Source organism: Gracilinanus agilis, chromosome 3 (genome assembly GCF_016433145.1).
Source record: "Gracilinanus agilis isolate LMUSP501 chromosome 3, AgileGrace, whole genome shotgun sequence".
Classification (NCBI taxonomy): domain Eukaryota; kingdom Metazoa; phylum Chordata; class Mammalia; order Didelphimorphia; family Didelphidae; genus Gracilinanus; species Gracilinanus agilis.
The window spans coordinates 629393974-629414426 of record NC_058132.1 but is presented as its reverse complement, the minus strand read 5'-3'; the positions used below and the strand labels follow the sequence as shown (position 1 = coordinate 629414426).

Below are 20453 nucleotides of genomic sequence, written 5' to 3'. Positions count from 1 at the left end.
GTTTTGGCAGAAATAGAAGCAAATGGTTAATTGACCCAAACAATGGATTCTAGTTTTACCTTTATCTCTGAATGATCTAAAGCAGTGATGGGCAAACCTTTTAAAGAGGGGGCCAAAGGAAAGGAAATGCTCATCTGTCAGTCTGTTTCTAAGGCAACTCTTTAGAAGTTTCATTGTATTATATCCTACTCATTGTATTCGTCAGATTAGGAATAATGTCCTGCAGCCAGATAGAACATTTCAGGAGGCCACATCTGGCCCGTGGGCTGTAGTTTGCCAATCACTGATTTTTTTTTTTTGCTTATCCAGATTTTATTATATTCAAAATGAGACATGCCCTAAGCCTATATAGTATTATGGAATTATTGATAAAAGCTGATAATGAAATAATAAAGGGAACTATCAGAATGCTAAATAACAGTACTGTATTCTTGCTCAAATAGTGCAGTCTTCACCCTTTCTTTATCGAAATCTATTTGTTTTTATTTGAAGCTCCTAAACATAAAAGAAAATAGTTTTGAATTCAAGACAATTTTAGAATTATTTCAAAGTACATTCTTTGTCTAGACTGTATAGTGATTGATATGTAGAAGGTTCAAGGTGCTGAGAAAAGATTTAACCTTGTATTTTCTAGGTAGGAACAAGATGTTCACAAATGATAAATATGTGGCCAGTGATATTGTCTTATAATGGGTCTTGGAGTTAGAAGATGGAATATTTCTTGTTTAGAACTAATTAAAAGATGATCCAAAAGATAAAATGCCTCATGGTAGTGGCAAGTTCTCTACAGGAAAAATAATATTTGTTTGGTATTCTGCTTCTTTCCTGGATTTATTACTAATGCTATTTGGAAATTTTATCATAAAGTTGTATACAATAAAAACATTAGAAACTACTGCTTACAAAGTATATATAATTTAAATCCAATTTTGAAAGTAAGAAATTAATACTTTCTCTTCTGCAGTTGATAACTATTGGTTTATATAATAAATATTAGTATTTTCCCTAAAATGTTTCATTGGAGGAATAGTGGAGTTGTAAACTTTTCACTTGATTCTTAGAAATTTGTTACTGAATATTTTCAACATGAGTGAGTTTCAAGATGTGCAATATCATAATTGATTACTGCAGAATCTATTTGGGAGTCAAATTTCAAATAGAGATAAAATTTCCTTTTCTGTTAACTTGCCTCCCTTACAGTCAGTTCCCTTAAGATCATTAGTTCAAACTTTTGAGTAGAGGCTTTTGTGTCAGCGTTTACTCCCATTGCTGTAGTAGTCTTAATGGGCCAAGGAAAATTTATTTATTAAAGAAAAAAATATCCCAAAATTTAAATGCCTCTAAAAATTCTAAAACTTACCTGCTTTGTACTAGTTATAGTTAGTTAATTTGAGCTCATAGTAACTTCTCTTTCATTAGCATCACTACTGTGTTATACTCTCATTGAAATATGTAAGAATGGCCTATTTGGAAATCTTCCAAGTGAAACTAATATGGCATTTTACCTCTTATAGGAAAAGCAGATTGTTTTAAGGTTACAACCTTTTGAAGTTGCTATCAGGGAAGAGAACTGTGGCCCTTACTTAAGTCCCAGGGAGCTACTTCTTTACCATTTGGAGCTAGATAAATAAATTATGACTTTAACCCCACTTAACAGTGGTTATATTTCTTAGGTTCTGACAGTCTGTTTAAGAAGATTGATTGTTCATTTGTTTTTTAGGTGATTTTATCTGAGAATGAATGCTGTCATGGCATTTGGATGAGGAATATTTGCCCTGAGGTCTTATCTGTTCAAGCCATCTTATCTGTAGTCTTCATATAAGAAAACATATTTCTTTCCTTTCAGGCCTTGAACAGTTTGATGTCATTAATGAAACTAATGGGGCCCAAACATATCAGTTCTGTGAGAGTAAAGATGATGACCACATTGAGAACTGGACTCCGATTTAAAGATGATTTTCCAGAATTATGCTGCAGGTAAATGAACAAATTTTCTTAAATCTGCACTCTTATATTTCCTAGCTATGTAAGTATGGAATACTTGGACCTTTAAGGAGTAATATATCTAAACTTAAAATGCCCGAAGTGAAGACTAAAAAGCTTATTTTATTATAAAGGGGAAAACAAAGAGCTAACTTTTTGTTTCTTTCTCATGTAGAGCTTGGGACTGTTTTGTTCGTTGCTTGGACCACGCTTACCTAGGCTCCCTTCTCAGTCATGTGATAGTAGCTTTGCTACCTCTCATACCTATCCAGCCAAAAGAAACTGCTGCTGTCTTCCACTTCCTCATAGTTGATAACAGGTATTTTCACTGTAACCGAAGTGATGATTATGAAAATTAATAATGTTTCATTTTTCAACTTCAAGATTGGTTAAAAGGAGCCATATTAAAAATAAGGACTCGATTTTAAGGTTTACTTATATTTTATTCCCAGCACTTAATCCCAATGCCTAGCAAATAGTAAAACTTAATAAATACTTGTTAAGTTGCTGCCAGTAAAAAATATAGCTTCATTTTTAATTCTCAGTGTCCTTAACTACTGATAAAGCTGTTTTTAAAATTTGCAATAAAATTTTCATTTGGACTTTACTAATAAAACATTTGTTTTCCTAGTAAAACTTAACCTAAACTGAAGTTTACCTTCCTCTTAGTGAAAAAACCAAGATTGGATGTGTGTGAGAGTGTTTATCTACTTGGAGAAACACCATCTCTGTTAAGTTCTTGTCCTCCCTAACACTTAAACATTTATACTAGTCTTTTAACTACTGCCCCTATTTTCTAATCCTACAGGTAGCCACCAGGTTATCTCCTTAAAACTCATCTCTGATTGTCCTGATCCTTTTCAAGTGTCTCTCCATTCCATTAATAATTACTCTTCTAGAGGAGTACACTTTCTATTTCTTTTAAAGTTTTTGTTGTATAAAAACAAAATATATCAAATTTAAAATTAAAGAAATAAAACTAAACTACTTCAGTTACTCCTTTTTGCCATCTTCTAAAAAATTCAGAGGCTGTGACCTGAGATTAAAGATCTCCTTTACTCTCTGGTACCAATTTACCTTTTCAGCCTTATCTCACGCCTCTTTAATACTAATCCTGCTTTTCAGCCCATCTGGTTTGTTTAAAACAGTGTTGAACTTTCTTGCCTCCATCCCTTCATTCATGGCAGTACATCCACCCAAAATGACTCCTCCCTCCCTTCTGGTCTTTGCCTATGAGAGTCCTTTGTCCTTCAGGTGGCAGTTCCCTGGACATGCCTTCATGTTTGATCATAACTCTTCAAAGTGAGTACTGGCAGAGCACTTATTTTGTACCACTTCAGTGGCACATCAAATATTGCCTTAGAATATATATTTTAGAGAGTTCCATTCTTTTCCTGTTAGGTTGGTGGACAGGTATCACCTTCTCTTGTACTGTTCTGTATCAAATTCATTTCCTACTCATGTGCTGTAAACATTAGCTTTTAAATATTTGAATTAATAAATGAATGGGTATATTTCTTCAAAGAGATATTTTCTCATGTATCCAGGAGAGTTAATTGAGATATAAGAGGACCAGCTGTTGATGGTTGATGTCATGTTTATCACATATTATTATTATCTATTCATTGAATTAGAACATTTAAAGTAATTATTGTTTTATTTGAATTTTCACTGTATTTGTATCCTTGAATTTTCAATGACTTGCAGAGACATGAAGAATAATACAAGGAATAAGAGTAAATATGGTCTATATTTTAAAAAGCAAGCTAACTTTTTCATTTATACCAGAAAATTATAAAATAACACTTTTAACCAAAATTGTGAGATATTCTTAATTAAAATTGTATATTTGGCTAAGCAGCCAAACTTGGAAAAAATACACATTTGAATGACCTTAACTAATATTCAGCCAAACCAAAATATGAGAAAAACCTCACTAATTTAGCCTTTTCAGGTCTAATGCCAATATGAATTAGTGAAACAAATTATTACAGAAGTTTAAGCAAGTACTAAGGTATCCACAACTTTGAGCCCAAAGTGTAGTGTTTTAAGAATTTGCAATTCACTCATTTTCTTCCAATAAACTTTTAGGGATGCTGTGCAAGACTTTCTCCATGAAATATATTTTCTACCTGATCATCCAGAACTGGAAAAGATAAAAACAATCCTCCAAGAATACAGGAAGGTATTTGTCTTCCATTTTTGACCTTAAGAGAGTACAAAACTATTTAAATTTTTTAGCTTATTAGTAGAGTTAAATTTAGAAGTACATATATATTTTCTTTTTAAGTTCATCTGTTATATCTTATACATGTGGGGAAATTGCTGAATTTAGGCTTAAAGGAGTAAATTAGATTTCTCCCTCCACTCTGAAAAAAACTTTTTTAACTTAAGTTTTAAGTAGGGATACTTTTAGTTCTTGATTGGTTAACTCAAAATAGACAAAGGGGGAAAAAATCCTTTCACAATTCTTTACTACATCTGTGACACACCCTGTTTTCACTCTACCTCAGGCCAAATGTGTAATCAGGATCTTCCTCCTAAAGATGCCACCACTTAGAACTTCCCTATTTCTTTTGAGAGGATGTAGCTCCTTCTTGTCACCCAAATTCTCTTATCGCAGAATCATCACTGATTAGACTAGCCTTCTCTTTCATCCTTTATTTCTGTTTCCTCGAGTCACAGAAATTATATACTACCTCTTCTGATTGTTCATAAATGCAAAATACCCTTTGCTTAAACTCTCTAAATAAGGGAACTTTTATATAAATATTTAGGATCATAGAATATAGAGTTAGAAGAGGGACTATTCAGTAGTTCTTTTTGTTGTTGTTGTTTTAATCCTTACCTTCCATCTTACAATCAATACTGAGTACTGGTTGCCAGGCAGAAGAGCATTAAGGGCTAGGCAATGGGGGTTAAGTGATTTGCCCAGGGTCACACAGCTAGGAAGTGTCCGAGGCCAAATTTGAACCTAGGACCTCTTGTCTCTAGGACTGGCTCTCAATTCACTGAGCCACCTCGATGCCACTATTCAGTAGTTCTTAACCTTTTTTTTGAATGTGGGCTCCTTTGGCATGGTAGTCTGTCAGTCAGTAAAAAAATTAAGTGCCTTCTTTGTGCTAGCCAATGTGCTAAGTGCTTGAGATAGAAAAAGTAAAAAATGGTCCCTGCCCTCAAGTAGCTCTCATGCTGATAGGGAAGACAATAAGTAAATATGTACAAACAAGGTAAATACAGGATAAATAAAAAATGATTGCCAGAGCAAAGGCACTAGATTAAAGAGGGTCTGGGAATGGCTATAGAAGAGAGAGGATTTTAGTTGAAACTTAAAGGAAGCCAGAGAGGTCATTAATCTGCAGAGGAAGAAGAGCTTTCCAGAGAAAATGAATGGAGCCTAGAGATGGAGTATCTTGTTTGTGAGACAGCCAGTCTAGTGTCACCAAGGTGAAATCTTGGATGGGGAGGTGGAGGGTTGGGATGGGGCACTGAGAAATAATGAGGAGTCAAGGATGGCACTTAGGTTTCAAGCTTGAGAGACTGGGAGGGTGGTATTGCCCTTTACGTAATAAGGAAGTTGGCAGGGGAACTTAGGGGGTTAGATGAGTTCCATTTTAGATATGTTGAGTTTTAAATGTTTTCTGAAGATCCTGTTTGAAATGTCTGAAAAGTAGTTGGAGATGGAAATTAGAAATCAGCAGAGAAATTGGGGCGGGATAGGAGGATATGAGAATCATCAACATAGAGATGGTAATTAAATCCATGGGAGCTGATGAGATCACCAAGTGAAGTAGTATAGAGGGATAAGAGAAGATGGCCCAGGACAGAACCCTGACACCTGCAGTTATGAGAGAGTAATCTGGATGAAGGATAAGCCAAGGAGATAGAGAAGGAGCAGCCTAATGAGTAGGAGGAGAACCAGGAGAGAATCATATCTGGAAACACTAAAGAGACATATTGAGGAGAAGGTGATAAACAGTGTCAAAGCTGCAGAAACATTGAGGAGAATGAGAGTGGTGACAGTAGAAACTAAGAGATTATTTTAAAAAGAATTTAAGCTAAGTGCCATCCTTGACTGCTCACTATTTCTTAGTGTCTTCTTACCTCACCACACACATCCATTCTGGTGCCAGTGCTTGTAGATTTTACCTTTTGCTTTGAAGTCTAGTGCTCTTTCCACTAAGCTCATAGTTAAAGAACTTTGGTGTGGTGGTGTGAGCTTTGGAAGGGTCAGAAGAACTTTGGTCTTTTATTATGTATATGTATTAGATTTTGTCCAGCCTTTGGCATTGTTATGAAATCAATTTGTAGGTGCTCAAAAGGTGTGTAAGCCAATGGACGCCCACCAAAAGCCTTGCCACGAAAGGTGTGTTGGTTATATGCTTGGCAGGTAGGGCAAGCTGCACACACTTTAGAGGCTATAGTGGTTATGCCAGGAGCTATCCATACTCTCTTAATAGAGTCCCCGATGCCCTGGTACCAAAATGACCATTTTTATGAATAGATTGGCAAATTTAGCAATAAAAGTGTCTAGGGAGTAGGGGTTTTTCTTCAGAGGACACCCATACTCCATTTATCTGTTTAGCTTTAAATTTCTGCTTCCATTTTGTTACTTCCTTCTCATCATAGGAAAGTGATAAATTTGAGTCATCAGTGGTTGTTAATGTTAAAATTAATTCAGGCCCTTCTATAGCTGCTAGCTTTGCAGCAGTATCTGCCTGGTCATTTCCCCTAGAGACAGGGTCAATGCCACCTGTATGGGTAGAACAATGAACTACAGCTAGGGCTTTGGGTAGTTGGAGAGCAGAAAGAACTTTATTAATAATTTTTGCATTAGCTATAGATTTTCCAGCTGAGGTTAAAAATCCTCTCTGGAGCAATAACATACCCACTACATGACATATTCCAAATGCATATCAAGAATACGTATAAATTGTTGCCTTTCTATCTTTGGCAATTATACATGCATGTTTTAGGGCTATGAGTTCCGCGGCTTGAGCACTTAGATTTGAGGGCAGTGAAGCTGACCATACGGTGTTAAATTCTGTGACTACAGCAGCTCCAGTGTTGCGTATGCCATCCCTCATAAAGGAAGAACCATCAGTAAATAAAACTAGATCAGGATTTTCTAAAGGAGTGTCCAGGAGATTGTCTCGAGGCTTTTCAGCCATGGACACTAGTGTTTCACAATTATGTAAAGGTTCTTCTGAAACTGGTAAATCAGGAAGCAAGGTGGCAGGATTAAGAGTTGTACAATGTTTTAAAGTAATATTTTCATTATTCAGCAAGGTTATTTCATACCTCGTAATTCTCTGATCAGAAAATACCTGTGTTCTATGTCTTAGTAGTAATGCTTCCTCTTCATGTGGGCACATAATTGTTGATGGGCATCCCAATACTAGATCAACAGTTTTTGTCACTAACAGAGCTGTGGCAGCTATGCCTCTAAGACATGGTGGTGCACCTGCAGCTCTGGGGTTCAGCTGGGCCGAATAATAAGCAATTGGACGCTGGTAAGGTCCCAAAGTTTGGGTTAAAACACCTGAAGCTACCCCTCTACGCTCATGTACATATAAAGTAAATGGCTTGTTATAATCTGGGATGCCTAGAACAGGAGGACAGGATAGCTTGTTTTAAATTCGATAGAGCTAAATTGTGCTCTGGCTCTAATTTAAGTGGTTCAGGGACCGAATCTTTTGTTAGTGCTATAAGGGGTTTAGTAATTTCCCCATAGCAAGGGATCCACTGTCTGCAAAAACCTGCTGCTCCTAAGATTGCTCGTAAAGGTTTTTTAGTGGTAGGATCGCTCAATTTTTGAATATTTTCAATGCACTTAGGGGAAATATAGCGGGCACTAGCTGTCAAGATGAACCCCAAATATTCTACTCTGGAGAGATACCACTGAACTTTTCCTTTTGATATCTTATGTCCTCTTTTATGTAATTCTAAAAGAAGATGTTTACTATCTTCTTGGCATGTTTTAGTATCTGGTGAAGCCAGGAGCAAGTCATCCACATATTTAATTAATTTACTATTTTTAAATGTTATATTATCTGTATCTTGGCTCAAAATCTGTGCAAAAATAGATAAACTCTCGCAATATCCCTGGGGAAGACGCCCCCAAGACCACTGAGAATTATTCCAGGTAAAGGCAAAAATGTGTCTGGAATTCTCATGAATAGGAATTGAGAAAAAGGCTGAGCACAGATCCATGACTGTAAAGTGAGTGGCTGTACTGGGAATAGAAGAAATGATTGTGTTTGGGTTTGAAACCACTGGGTGTCTCTTTATAACATGATTGTTTATGGCCCTTAAATCTTGAACAAATCGATATTGGGGTTTTCCATCTGGGCCTAATTTTGGTTTCTTAACAGGTAGAATAGGCGTATTATATTCTGACTTGCATGGGATTATTATTCCTTGCTCAATTAATGAATTTATCACTGGAGTAATTCCCTCAATGGCTTCTTTTGATAAGGGGTACTGAGGAATGGAGGGAGCTGGCCCTCCTTTTGTTCTAATCTGAACAGGAACAGCTGATTTAAGTAGGCCTACATCAGTAGAAGATGTGGCCCATAGAGACTCCGGGATATCATCTGGGATTTCAAAAGTGGGAGGCTCCTTTACTTCCTGCTCTTCTGAAAGAAGTACAGGGAGCAAGGTTAAAGAGTCCTCTGACAATTCCAGTGACATAGAACCATCTGGATTGCAAATTATTGTGGCTTTAAGTTTACATAATAGATCCCTTCCCAGTAAATTTGTGGGGGATCCAGGCATTAAAAGAAAGGAGTGTTCGATTGATAAAAGTCTGAGACTTACCATCCGAGGAGAAAGTTTTGGGACCTTTAGAGGTGTTCCTGATACCCCTACTATGTTTAGAGAGCCAATAGAATTACAGTTTACATCTGGCTTGCTCACCGGTACTGATCTTGAAGCCCCAGTGTCCAGCAAACAATCATAATATGAATTTCCCACTTTTAGGGTTACATGAGGTTCCTTACTATTTGGGGGGGAATGTATTGGGATAATAGGCATTAGAACATCAGGGTCTGGAAAGTCAAAGCCTACCCCCCACACACACCTTCATAAAGATGCTTGGGCTCCATGGGCCCCCCTCCGAAGTGCATTAGCACCCTGATTAGTTTGGGGGAGAGCTCCACTTAAGATATACTGTTGTGGGGTCATTTGGTATGAGTTATCATCATCCCAAGATTTATTTCTAGCATTTCTATCATGCCTAAAATTGCTATTCCTGGAATCATCATTATTATTATTGCTATTCCTGTTCATGTTGTTATTCCTATAGTTATCTGTCAGCTGGGTATTATTTCTGAAAAACCTTAAGAAATTCCTAGAAGTCATCATTGCATGGCTCTTATTCATACAGAAATAACAGAAAGTGGGCTGATTGTTAGATTCTTTGAGAGGGGCTATAGTCTCTCCTCTAATTTTTAGTTTTTCTTTTAGCATTTTGATTTCTGCTTTTAAAGTATCCATTGAGTCAGTATCTTTCTCATGTTCTTGTGCTTGGCCCCTAAAAACATAGGATGCTGCTTTCCTCAGTTCCCCAAGGTTCATAGTTTCCCAGGTTGGGCAGTTAGTTTTAAAATAGTCTTTGACTACTTTGCAGGAATTTTTTACAAATTGTCTATGTATATGTTTAATATCCCATTCCATGGCTAAATCAAGGCCCAAATATATTTCTGCAACCTCAATCAGCCTGTCCATAAAATGGGAGGGAGTTTCATCAGTACGCTGTTTAGTTTCCTCGAATTTTGACCAGGTGTCCTGTGTATCTGCACAGGTTTTCACAGCTATCGATAATGCCGCCCTGCCATCATGCAATTTCTTAATATCTGCTGCAGAATTGTAATTCCATTTTGGGTCCTTGAGGGGCCAGTTAGGTATATCTTTACCTTTTTTATGATTGGCCTGAGTAATGATCCTCTCTTTCTCACCAACTGTCAGAAGTTCATCTAAAACATTTTCAACGTCCTGCCAGCTAGGGTCATAAGTTTGGAATATATTGCCCAATTTTCTTAAAACTATAAATGGTTCTTTCTCAAAAGTGGGCATATTTTTTTAAAATCCAGCTAAATCGTCAGGGCTGAAGGGAGTAAAGTGTCTTACAGACACCAAGTCTCCTTTAGTATTAAAAGTGGATACTTCTCATAAAGGAAATAGCGCTGCATTATCTTGAGTTCCTGTCTCTGTCTGAGTAGCAGCAGAGAGGGTGGGGGCTGAAGCATTAGCAGCAGCTGGGACTGACTGTGGGAGGGGCTGAGGGGTGGGTTGGACGGGTTGCAGAGGGGGCGGGACCAGCTGGGGAGAGGGCGGGACCGTATTGATATCAATGGGTTGAGTGGAGGGTATGTCAGGAAATCTTTCATAGGAATCCTCAAATGAGGAAGTATGGAGGAATAATTCTCTCTTTTGTTGGAATTTCTTTCTCAACTGTTTCCTCTTTTTTAAATGCTTAGCACGGTTTTTTATATAAGCCAGCAGTTGCTCTTGGCCCTCCTCCATATGCTCTATTTTCCTCTCTAACTTGCTCGTCTTCCTTGTTGAGAAGTAAAGATAAATCACTACCCCTACAATCATTGCCATCACACTTAAATACAGTGTGAGAAATGTCCCTTGTAATGTATTCTGTGGGGTTACTGACTGGTTAAAAAAAGTCGCTTCCATAGGTTGAGCATGTTATTGAAATACTGAACTAAATTATTAATGGGCTGAAGCCACATTTTGTTCTAGAAAATTGATAAATCTACTTATAACTCACTCTTGTCAGTAGATGTCACTAATGGGTAAGGTTTTCCTTCTAAGGGGTGGGCTAAGGTTCTATTGTTTTGGATTAAGACTTCCTTTTGTTCCTGCCTGGCAGAAGATAAAGGCTATAGCCTGAGGCTGAGTTCTAGAGATTAGGCTCTTTGAGGGTAGACAGGGCTTTTAGCCTGAGGCAGTTGGGAGTGTCTTTCAAAGGCTAAGTTTGGTTCTGGGAGGCTCTTTTCAGTTGTAAAAGTCTGAAGGATTTCTTTTTTAAAACTACACACCTAAATGTTTAAATTAAAAATAAATAAATAAATAAAATTTAAAAAAACTACATGCCTTCTACTCTGGGGAAAAGGGTGGTTTAAATTCTAGCTGGCCCCATCAGGCTTTTGCCTTTTACCTCTAAAGATTTTAAAACTGGAAATACAATTTTGAAATAAAATAGAGAACCAAGCTAAGGCCTAGTTGTAGCCTAAAAAATTACTCTCCCTAAAAAAAAAAACCAAAAAAAAAAAAACACAACTACTAATATGCTGAGTCTTGTGCCCTCTGCTCCCATGAGGGACAGGCCTGCTTTTTAAACCTTATTCAGGTGTGTCCCTGGCCTGGCTAGGAGACAAAGCAGTCTGCTAGGCCTAGTAAGGCAACTAAAAAAAAATGGGATTTTTTTTTCCAGGTGAAACTAAAACCAGCTAATTGGGTTATTTGTTCCCTAAAGCAAGGGAATGCTCCTAGCTGAATTTTTTAGGGCCCCCTGTTTGATCTCACCAGTCTGGCAGCTTTATATCAGTCGCAGTTCCAAAGTGTACTGTGAGAAGGCTGATTTAGGGGATAGTTATAAGGTAAAGAAGAATTCAAGAAAATTTAGGAAGATTGAGGAAGTTCGAGACCGAATCGTGGTCAGCCAAAACTGTAAGAGGGAGATTTTTAGGTATTTTATAGATATATATTTAAATTGTGGCCGCCAGGAATCAACAATTCAGGTTGATTCCGTAATTAAATTAGACCCAAGTCAGGACCAGGTTTAAGGTAGTTTATTTGCAGTTGGGAGAGTAAAAGGTAGGGGAATAGAGCGAGGGAGAGGCGAGTCCAGGCCTGCAGGGGCCTGGACGAAGAGAGAAGGTTAGAAGGCTAAATAAATGAGGCTACAAGTCACAAGGCCTAGCAATCAGATAGGCTAGAGCCTACTTAAAGGTAGAGTTTGGAAACGCCAGGGTAGGCCTAAGAAAGTCAGCCTAACTTACCCACATGGCAATTCAGAGTGGAAGTGGTCTGTGGTCTCACCTGACTACCTGCAGCACCAAGTTCAAAGCGGGAACTCCCCAACAGAAAGTAACCAACATACTTAAAGAGATAGTGTCTTTCATCACTTCCCATGGGTCCACCTCTAATTCAAGTGGACAAATGGCAGCTTCTACACTGATTTGGACTGCCCAAAGGGCAGTCCCTTGTTCTTGATTTGTTACTTAATGTCACGTGTGGGTAACTCATCTCCCTCCCTGCTAAAGGAGGTGGGGATGACATCATCTCTATGCCTAGGGTAAGTAGAGTTTGACTATGAATGGGCTAGAGCTAATTTTGTTTACACAGTATTAGCTTTTGTTATGTATATGTATTAGTTTAATGAGGCTGTTTCTTTTTCAAAAGAATGGGTAAAATTCCACTAGTAAAATGGGCTTCTTTATCTGGAGTCTGTGAACTCATTTTAAAAATAGTTTGATAGCTATAATTCAATATAATTGGTTTCCCTTGTTATCCTAATATTTCATTTCATGAATTTAAAAACATCCTGAGAAAAGGGTTCTGTAGATTTCACCAGACTGACTACCTGAGGCCTGCCATACTACAAGAAAGGTGCCTGGCACCTTTAGTTAGTAAATTAGTAAGCCCTTAAGAAATTCTTGTTGATTAACTCTAATTTAGGGCTATAATTAATGATACTGTAGTGGCAGGGCAGTTATAGTAAGGGAGAACATTAATATCTTCTGTGAAAATGTTGGTATTAATAATAAAATTTCTTTTCTCAAAAACTTTTTTTCCTTAAATTCTGAAATCCCTAATTCAACATTTTTTAGATTTCAAAACTCTGGGGGTTTTGGAAGAATGCTCTTATTTGGGATATTGTTTCAACTTTTAGAGGATCATATGTAGTCTTTAAGACCCTAAAAGTTGTTCTTGAAATAATATTTAAATCACATTTGTATTGTTTGTTTAGGAGACCTCTGAGAGCACTGACCTACAGACAACTCTACAGCTATCCATGAAAGCAATTCAGCACGAGAATGTAGATGTCCGTATCCATGCTCTTACCAGTTTAAAGGAAACTCTGTATAAAAATCAGGTATACCAGTTAATTATAATAAAAGCTGAAAATTTTTTGTTAAGATTTCTTTTGATCCTCCAAATGGACCAGATTGTTATTTGTTAATGACTATTATTGTGAATTTATTATGGAAGTAACTTCTTTCCCATTCTATTTTTTCTCTTCTTTGTATTAATCTATTTCCCATTTGCTTCTATTTTCCCACATTGCTATACCTGAACAAACGGAATTCAATCATCTTTTGTGCTAAATACTAGGTTTTGATTTTCTTTTTTATAATTTCACTTCCAGATTAGCATCTTGGGGAAATTTATGAAATTGTAATTGAATATAGTTTAGCTTACCTGTGTATTTCATATAGTGATTTCTGTTATTCTTTATAATGCTTTTTTACTCTTAACAAAATTGTCATTATATTTTGGTGATTGCTGGACATCTAGTTTGGTTGACTAGAACATGACACTAATGAATGTGATAATGAAATTAAATCTTCCTTGCCCATCCTTAATCTAATCACCAAAGGTGAGAACATCCCCACTTAATTCACAAGTTGGGAGGTCTGTGACCCACATGTGCTAGAGTGACTAATCAAAATTTATGGACTACCTCCCGGGCAATCCTAAGAAAAGCGTCTGTTGTGATGGGACACGTAAACTAAGAGGAAGGCACAGGAAGTGATGCAAAAGAAGCCCTTTTAAAGGAGAGTTCAATGAGTTTAGCTTTCTTCTGGTTTGTGTCTTGAACCTGAAGGAGCTCTTCTTGTTTGTGGCTTGGACTTGAAGTAGCTCTGGCTGGGACCACCTTAGTGAGTGAAAAAGGCTGACTGACTATCTTAACTTCCCTGGAGATACTAGCCTCCAGGAGGCTCTCTTGATTGGGAGAAGCCCTAGTGGTAAACCCCTTGTTAATTGACTTTTAGGCTCTCCAGCTGGGCCTCTGGAGCCCTGCAGGAGTAAAGCCCAGATCTGAATACAAATCTAGTTCGTTAAGTTAGATCTCTTACTCTCCCCTCTTCTCATCTCTCTACTTCCACTCTCTCCTTTATTTTGTAAATAAATTACTGAAATCATTTTAGGAATTGGTATTTAGTTACTTGGTGACCATACCTCTAAATATTAATATATCCAACCAAAAACTCCTTTTTCCCCTCTTACATGAATGCATTCATAAATTTAGTTTCAAATGAACTAGTCAAATTCATCCTCTTACATAATGCAGAGTTAGCCAACAATATTGTAGATATATGCTTTTTAATCCTATTGGAGACAAGTATAGGGAGAAGATCAATATGTCTGTCAACATTAATGCAGAAAAATTCAGTGCAATCAGTGCAGTCATTTGCATTCAAACAAAACAAACATGGATTACATTATGTGTTTGAGCAATTTAATGACTCATCTTTTTTTACTCTGAATTCTCTAATTTACCTTTCTCATTTCTCTCTTCTAGCTTTTCTCCCCCTAAATCCCACCCCTTTTTTGCTCTGTCCCTGTGTAGCGTTCAGACAATCTGTCATTAGCTTTCTGTTCTTTGCCTTGGGTGAAATATCATCTACTTTTTCAATGTAAATTTGCAAATTGGTGATTCTCAAATTCACCTTTTTATATATAATGTCCCTTCCTAGATCTGTTCTTGCATCTCACTGATCATAGAACATTTTGGTAGGATATTCTGCTACCATGTGAAAGATAGCATGGATCCTCAAGTACTCCAAAACATACACATGCATGCAAATATGCATGAGTGTGCACACACAATAGAGCAGATGTTACTCATGATTTGGGCCTCTTTTTCTTCATCCTTTACTTATCTTGAATTTGATTTGGAGCTTTATGAGGCAAGGTTTCTGAATAGTGTGAAAGGGGTATTAGTTCATTTAAGGATTTCCAGAAACCTAGAGAACCCCTCCTGTTACTGTACTTTTTCAAGTAGCATGATCCACTTTATTTTTTAAGATCCCCTTATGACTAGATGAAGAGGCATTAAAAATAGTTTTACTTTAGCATCATTTGGCCAACTTAAAAGTACACTGCTGTTGACCAAATAAAAGCTTTTTGACAGTCAGCTAGTATTAATTAAGCTCCTACTATATGCCATGCTATGAGAATACAAAGGAAAGCAAAAAATGGCCCCTGATCTTATGGAGCTTACATTAGTTGAATACATTTTTCTCAGTTCTCTATTCATTTGTTTAAAATGTGTGGGAGAATTAATGACTTAGGTTGTGAATTACATTCTGTTTTTGGCTAATAACTAAAATATCCATTTCCTGAATCCCTCAATTAGTATTAGCATTTACATGGCAATAGAGAAGAGAATAAATTCCCTTATATTCTCTCACCTCGGTCATTACTCATGTTTCACTTTTCAAGCATCAGTGATTACATTAATATACAGTCTTTTTATTTAACTATTTTATTTTTATAGAAAAATTTTCCATGGTTTTGTTAACTTAGAAAAAACACAAAACTATTAAATAGTCATAAAGCCACTCTTTAATTAAGGGAAAGAGGGAACAAGGCTGATTAGGCTTCTAAACAGAGCTGCGCCTTATGCATCACTCTGCTCCCTGACCCCCTGGGAGTGACATGAGGACTCCTAGGAACAAAACAAATTGGGGAACTTATATACCATTTGGGAAGATCCAGGGGCTGGGAAAGATGATTGACATTATACTGGTAAGGATGAGATTTACAGTCAAGCTTGGGAAAGGAATCCTAGCCAGAAGCTGGGGTGTAAGGGAAAGGGCTGCTTACAATGGATACTAAAGGATGGTCCCTGCCCAGGTGTATCCTGACTGTCCTCCCTGCTTGTCAATATGTAACTTTCCAGTTCTCTCTTTGGTCTAGACTCCACTCCTTAGAACCCTACTGAGTTTTAACTAAAGAACCAGCTCATTCCTGAAGCCTTTCCTAATTCCCTTCAGGGCTTCTCAGCTCTTATTTTGTATTTACTTGTGCTCTTGTGAGGTGTTTCCCAGACTAGGTAAGTTCCTTGAGGGGAGGGATTGTTTCCTTTTTGTCTTTGTAGCTTTAGTACCTAGAAGCACAACATCTGGCACATAGGTGTCAGTAAATGCTTGTTTTCAGATTGATTGACCTTAGAAATCATATAGTTCTATAACTCGCTTTACAAATGAGGAAAATAGAAATGTTAAATGTTCTATTCACTATCATATAGGTGGGAAGAAGGAGGTTCTAGATTTGAATAAATTTGAATACTCTGTCAGTGTTATTTCCACTATAGCATACCTCTTCTTATCTACCTGATTTTACATCTCTCATCCTATTTATCTTACTTTCTTAGTACCACCTTCATTTTGCTCAGAATACTTTACCATTCTTCTGCTTTTTATACTAGGTTCTTTCACAGAATTTTTAAAAGGTTCTCTGGTATCATGTATTGATATCTACTGAAAAAGTGCTAAAATAAAAGTAGGCTAAAATATGTTTAGCATAGGTATTAAGAAGTAGCTAGATATAATAGAAAGAATGTTAGACTTAAAATAGGAATATCTTGAGATCAAATCTTGGATTTTTTACTTATATAGTCTTCGGCAAGTAACTTAATAAATGTTCATTGAACTGAATTAAAGTAACTTCAGTCCTCTGAGCCTCCTTTTCCAGATCTGTGAAATAAAAGTGATGATCTACATGATCTCTAATATCCTTTCTAGGGTCTAAGTCTAATCCTATACAGTATAATTCTATCCCAAGCTGTCATTTTATTGTGTAGTTATTTAATTTAATTTAAAGCTTGTAGGAATTTAATTTAAAGGCCCCTTCCAATATTTATTCTTTATGTATATCCTTCAAGATCCTACTCTAGACCTGCCTTCTGGTGAAATAGGATAAAGAAATATTTATGTAGTACCTACTATGCGCCAGACACTGTGCTATATGCTTTACAACTATTATTTAATCTTCACATCCCTGCCAGTTAGGTCTATGTAGGATCATATAGTTGGTAAGTTGAATCTGGATCTGAATTTAAGTCTGTCCAGTGCTTTATCCACTGCACTACCTACCTGTCTTCTAAATGAAGCTTTTCCTCATTCCTCAACTATTATCACCTTCCTCCTTAACCAATTTGTATTTAACTATGTTGTACTTAATGTTACTTACCATCTTCATATTTATTTGGTGTATTCCTATATTAGTACTAGCTTTCTCTTTCATTAGAATTTAAACGATTCATTTAGTAGTCTTTGTTAATTGTATCCCCAGCTTAGTACTTCAAACATAGTAGGCTCTTCATACAGGCCTGCTTATTGATTAATACCTGTGTATGTATTCAAAATCTAATATGAAAGGTTTACAAGTCTTTTGAACTTGTGTTTTGTGAGATGAATACTTACAATTTTAAAAACTTTTTTTTCCTTTCTACTTAGGTTAAATTAATAAAATATGCTACAGATAGTGAAACAGTAGAGCCTATTATCTCAAAATTGGTAACAGTGCTTTTGAAAGGTTGCCAGGATGCAAATTCCCAAGCTCGATTACTTTGTGGAGAGTGTTTAGGGGAATTGGGTGCAATAGATCCAGGTCGCCTGGACTTCTCAACAGGTGAAACTCAAGGAAAGGATGTTACATTTGTGGTAAGTAGCACTGACTGGAAATTTCTAGAACAGTTGCCAATTCAGTTGGAACTTCCAAATTAGCTGTTATACAGAAATATTTGATTTATACCTAACGTTGGCATTCTTAATCTATACCATATGGACAACTGTAACAATCAGACTTAAACATCTCATACTTTTCCTATAATATTATTTCAGTGACCCTCTCTGCATTAGCCATAAAGTTGAGAACTTTCTTTGAATATTATTTGTTCAGTAGTTTCAGTCATGTCTGACACTTTATGATCCCATTTGGGTTTTTCCTGATAAAGATATTGGAGTGGTTTGCCATTTCCTTCTCTGACAGAAGCTAGCTTTAGCAAACAGCTCATGGGTTGCCAAACCAGGTTGAGGAAAATGATTTCTGGGATTATAGGAGGGTTGAGACTGACAGACAAAGGAACATGCAGAAAGATCTCTTTGAGCATTGACAAAGTTTAATGAGTTGAGGTACACACTTATAGGGAAAATGACGAAGGCTAAGGGATTAGGTAAGCCTTTTGCAGGGACAGTGGTTAGTAATGATTTACAAGATAAGGATAATAGATATAAATTACTTCAGTGATTCTCAACAGTTTTCTATAGGTGTTAGATCAATATGTCAAATGTATGACTCCCAAACTGGTTTTCTCATGGAATTCTTGCACCAGTAATTTCCTGGCAGGACATCTGGTATTTGTGAAAGAGTTGGATTTTATTGGGGCCTACACTCACTACTGGGGGCTACACTTCTCTAGCTCATTTTTATTGATGAAGAATTGAGGCAAACATACTCAGGTGACTTGCTTAGGGTCACACAGCTAGTAAGTGTCTGAGGCCAGATTTGAACACATAAAGATGAGTCTTCCTGACTCCAGGACTGACACTCTATCCACTATACCACCTAGCTGTCCCTTGAATATCATACTCTTATGAATAAATCTTTTTCATATATTTATAATAAATACTTGTCTCATTGTTCATTACTAATTATGTTAAGCTTTGTTTCCTTTTTAACAATTTGTATAGTTTTAGAGAATGAGGCCAAATATTGGAATTTATATGGGAGGATTTGAGATGATCCCATTACTCTTCAGGAGCTATTCTGAAGAGCTTTGGACTTTGATATATAAGCTACAAACCTAGTAATCCATTCCTTCCAGATTAGCTTAAGGTCCCATTATTTAAAAATTAAGTCTAATTTGAAACCAAATTTATAAGGCAGTGAAGTAAAACCTAAGAAACTTTTCTTTTGGTTGATTTTTAAACTTTTTCTTTTCCATGTTAATGAGACTGGAGTGGAAGATTCAAACTTTGCATATGGATTGTTGATGGAACTAACAAGAGCATTCCTTGCATATGCTGACAATGTCCGGGCCCAGGATTCAGCTGCCTATGCCATTCAAGTAAGAATATAACTTGATCATTGCTAGATTTTTAGATTTGGGGTTTTGGTTTCCTTAAGAAAACTGTAACGGCTATACACCAAGTTAGAAGATAGTACTATTTTTCATGACTTGTTCTTGTTACTCCAATAAATTAGTGTTTTGTTGTATATTACTTCTATATAAAACTTCCTGTTGGACACAAATTCTGATTCCTAATCATTTAAATATATTCCTAATTTTTTGTCACAACTACTAAACCATATTTAAATGGAGTCTATATTGGTGAATCACTTAATGATCTGTAAGATAGCATGTCAAGTGTGGAATGTAGAATCATAAAGTTTTTAAGAGTTAGAAGCAACCTCAGTGCGTATTTAGTCTAACCCAGTGATTCCCAAAGTGGGCGCTACCGCCCCCTGGTGGGTGTTGCAGCGATCCAGGGGGGCGGTGATGGCCACAGGTGCATTTATCTTTCCTATTAATTGCTATTAAAATTTAAAAAAATTTAATTTCCAGGGGGCTAAGTAATGTTTTTCTGGAAAGGGGACAGTAGGCCAAAAAAGTTTGGGAACTACTGGTCTAACCCCTATCTCAAAAGGATCCCCACTATAACGAAACTGGCAAGTAAACAACCAACAAGTTACTACCTGAAGACTTTTCTCATCAGAAGAAAGCCTGATACTTTCCAAGGCAGCCCATTTCATTTTGGAGCTAATTTTTGGGAAGTTACTCCAAATGTTATGATTTGTAGTTTTTCCTAGTTCTCAAGTTTCTAGGACAGATACTGTGGCTTAAATTGTTCAGCATCATTCCTTGATTATATTTTTCCCCTTTCATATTAAAACATTTTTCACTTCAACATTATATATAATTTATTTTGCACTGTTTGCATATATTTACATTTTAATGAATTTTACATCTAAAACTTAAAAATATTTCATTAACTATTATGTTTCTGATTAAAATATTTTGGGGTAGCAATTTTCTTCACATATTCCTATGCCATTCTGGTATCTTAGAGTGTATTAAAAGTGGCTCTAGGTTTGCAGAGGCAATGTCAGTAGAGCACAAGCTCTTGATAAGTCTTATCAAGCTGAAAAGGGATTGAGTGTAAGCCCGGTGATGATTTGTGTTCAAATCCAGCTCAGCTAAGATTAGATGGCTTATAACATAATACATGTATAACCCAGATTGAATTGCTTGCCAACTTTGGGTGGGGAAGGGAACAAGGGAGGGAGACAGTTTGAATCATATAACTTCAGAAAACTTATTGGAAATTTGTTATAGAAATGAAAAAAATAATAAATAAGCTCCAACTAAAAAAAAAATAGATGACTCATCACAGGGTTGGTCACCAAGTGAATCTTTATTCATAATTACCATGAATCAT

The 20453-nt window shown here is 36.5% G+C and overlaps 1 protein-coding gene across 1 annotated transcript in view; it reads left to right on the top strand.

Annotated features, from left to right (window-relative positions):
* ATR (ATR serine/threonine kinase) overlaps positions 1–20453 on the top strand; it is a 125870-nt gene that overhangs the window by 39354 nt on the left and 66063 nt on the right. Inside the window, exons 18-23 of the mRNA XM_044669455.1 lie at positions 1847–1977; positions 2159–2302; positions 4075–4168; positions 12971–13096; positions 17469–17675; positions 18968–19081. Coding sequence (XP_044525390.1) covers positions 1847–1977; positions 2159–2302; positions 4075–4168; positions 12971–13096; positions 17469–17675; positions 18968–19081 — 816 coding nt within the window. The remainder of the gene's footprint in view (positions 1–1846; positions 1978–2158; positions 2303–4074; positions 4169–12970; positions 13097–17468; positions 17676–18967; positions 19082–20453) is intronic.